Here is a 2,867-nt window from a genome sequence, read left to right as displayed (position 1 = left end):
CCCACGTCTCACAGCACTGTGGCTGGTGGCCTGACTCCACTTCGATACCCAGGAGGATTCAAAGCCAGGGCTGTCGGCTCGGTGGCCCTGGGACTCGAGACTACAGTGGGCAGCCCCTGATGGTGTGTTATACGTGCCCCGCGTACCCTACACTGCGCCAGGATTCTAAAACACAAGGGAATCAATCGGTCCAGGTGAGCATCTGATGGCATGGGGAGTGGCTCCAGCATCCACCAGTCCCCGCGCGGGCCCCAGCCAACCTGTCACCTGCCACCCACCCTTCCTAGAGCCGCCATGGCCCCCTCCAGCCCGTTGGGAGACTCACCGTGATCCACGAGCCAGGCCATGCACAAGGAGTTGAGCTTCTCGTCAAAGAACTCCACCCCCTGCGGGAGGAAAGAGCGAAGGGCTGGGGGTGGGGCTGGGGAGCATTTCCGGCAAACTCCCAGGGCAACACCCCCCGGACAGACGGACACAGACACGGCTCGACGTCACCGAAGGGGCCGCTTTCCCTGCTCTTTCTAACGGTCCCCTTCATCTGTTAGGGCCCCGCTTCCGGCGTCATTCCCTAGAGGGTCCTCACAGCCCGTCGCACTGCCCGGTGATTAGACCCCGCCTGGCCCCCGGCCTCGTCACTCACCAGTTGTCCAGCCAGCAGGGGCATGTACTCGATGATGGCCAGCCGCACCCGCCACTTGGCGTCCTCCGCCAGCTCCACGATGGCGGGGAGCAGGGACTGGGACAGCTGCCGGATGCCGATCACCTCGTTGACGCAGTCCAGGTTGGAGATGATGTTCAGCCGCACCTCCGGGCACTGGGGGGGGACGGGAGGCTTTGGGAGGGTGCCCTGCACGCGGCGCCCCGGACGGGCTGCCGGCAGCTCGCCCGCACCAACGCTGCGCACCGAACACCGCCCGCCCGGGCCCGGCTCCCGGCCCTGGGCACGCAGAGCACGCAACGTGGATCATTAAATGAAGCAGGTTTTCAAATCCCACAACGGCGGCACAAGAAACGATCGGCCATAGTGAAGAACTTGCAGGAATCACAGTACGAAAATATAATGCTCTGGAAAAAATCAGACTCGTACCAATCCCACTGTTTGCCAGTTGGGGGCCCTGTGGCAGGGGACTTTAGCTTTCTGGACACAGAGACGTCCATCTAGCGTCAAAGGGTGTCTGAGGCTATCACAGTGCCTGCCCCAGGGTCTGACCCACAGAGGGCTTCACGGGAGCTTCTCATGAGCATTTCTGGGACTTCTACTCTGCTAGGCCTCGAGCTCCGTAAGGAGCGCGTCCCCTTCGTCTGTCTCCAGCACCCAGCAGTCTCTGGCCCACAGTAGGTGCTCAACACATTTCTGAAAGAATAAACAAGGGAACGACTGCCTGTGACTAGCAATATCACAAGCACTGGTCACAACAGGGTGTATATGACCCCACCTACTGCCACAGAGCACGTGAAACAACTTACGAGAAAAGACATGTGCACGGTCAGTGCTTGTCCATCAAAACAGAAGCCCGACTAGATCCCTGTCCCTCCCCACGTCCCTGGATGGCAGAAGCCACTGGCTTGTCCTTCTAACTCAAACCAAGGGAACAAGTGACTCAGTCAACCAAGTGCATGAGTCATGCCCGGGTGGCCCAAAGTCCACCTGCCCCGCAGCGAGGCCTGGCCCCTGCCTGGCTCCTGGGAGGTGACTGCTAAGCCCCTGGAATGTCCTGCGTGGAAGGGCGTCACTGTTCACTGGGGCCCTGGGCCCGGCACACAGACTATGCCAACGGTGTGACCGAGGGTGGGGCCTGGCTCCTGCAGCGTCAGTCTGAGCTCCGGGGGGGCTGGGGACCGGGTAACTAGGGGTGGCTCCATTCTAGACCCAGGCGACCAATCCCCAGTAAAGTTCCCGGAAACCCAGGCTCGGTGAGCTTCCTGGTGGGCAGCACTCCGTGGCTTCTGTCACACGTCATTAGTGGGAGACTTAAGCACTGTCCACGTAAAGCCACCAGGAGAAGACGACCAGAAGCTGACGTCCCTGCACCTCCCTGGCCACTGCACCTGGCTCTCTCTCCGACATGAGTCTCAGGGTCCCTTCCCGACACCCATCGGTCCCAGCTGCTCCATTCTCCCAGATTCGAGCCCAACCCCTCTCCCTGGCTGACGCCCGTGACCCCGGCAGCCATCGCCCGGCGCTCTCGTCTCTACTCCAGGTCAGCTAAGCAGCTGGCGTGCTCACGTGCCTGGCTCAGGGGAATGGTGTCTGGGACGTCAGCAGGCTCACGGCTGCCTCTTTGGGGCCCCCAGAGGCCTAGGCCGGCTGCTGTTTCCTTCATGCCGGCCGGGAGGGAGGCGGCGAAACTCAGCAGTGCCTCAGACCCCCAGGGTATGGCGGTCCCAGGGCTACCCCGGGTGGGCCCGCCCATCTCCGGACCACTGTGTGAGAGAGAACTCTCTTATTTAGGCCTGTATATTGTGGGGTCTCCATTAAAGATCCTCAGCCTGAACCGTAATGAACAGGCACATATCACAGCACCTCCGCGATCGTGGGGTCGCCCAGCTCGCCCCATTCTCAGTCTCGGACGGTCTCGGGGGATCAAAACTGTCTTAGTCTTTTCTCGGTGTCCCTGATGCCTGGGAAAGGGACTGGCACAGAGTGAGGGCGTGCGAGACAACTGCCTGCTAAGTCATGACTTGCTTGTGACAGCACACCGCGCCCGCACTCGGCTCGCCGGAGGCCTGGTGTCTGCCGAGACTCTGCGAGAGCCTGGCCCCCGGGGACAGCAGCTGGCCCGCCGGAGCTCGGAGCCCGCCCGCGCCCTCACCTCGTCCTTCAGCTGAGCCAGGAAGAGGGGCAGGAGGTGCTCGATGGTGTTGTC

General features: G+C 61.9%; 1 protein-coding gene across 3 annotated transcripts in view; it reads right to left on the bottom strand.

The window, feature by feature from the left end:
• Window positions 1-2,867, bottom strand: part of PPP2R1A (protein phosphatase 2 scaffold subunit Aalpha) — a 28,226-nt gene that overhangs the window by 7,256 nt on the left and 18,103 nt on the right. For 2 of the 3 annotated variants that reach the window (XM_023524144.1, XM_023524143.1), the window contains one exon: window positions 641-814. In XM_023524144.1, the coding sequence (XP_023379912.1) occupies window positions 641-814 (174 nt within the window). Of the gene's footprint in view, window positions 1-325; window positions 387-640; window positions 815-2,867 lie in introns of all 3 variants that reach the window. The other variant, XM_011381699.2, reaches the window with a different exon arrangement.

The sequence above is a fragment of the Pteropus vampyrus genome, unplaced genomic scaffold (genome assembly GCF_000151845.1).
Source record: "Pteropus vampyrus isolate Shadow unplaced genomic scaffold, Pvam_2.0 Scaffold448, whole genome shotgun sequence".
Taxonomy (NCBI): Eukaryota; Metazoa; Chordata; class Mammalia; order Chiroptera; family Pteropodidae; genus Pteropus; species Pteropus vampyrus.
The sequence above is the reverse complement of the archived record's forward strand: the minus strand, read 5'-3'. Positions and strand labels throughout refer to the sequence as shown.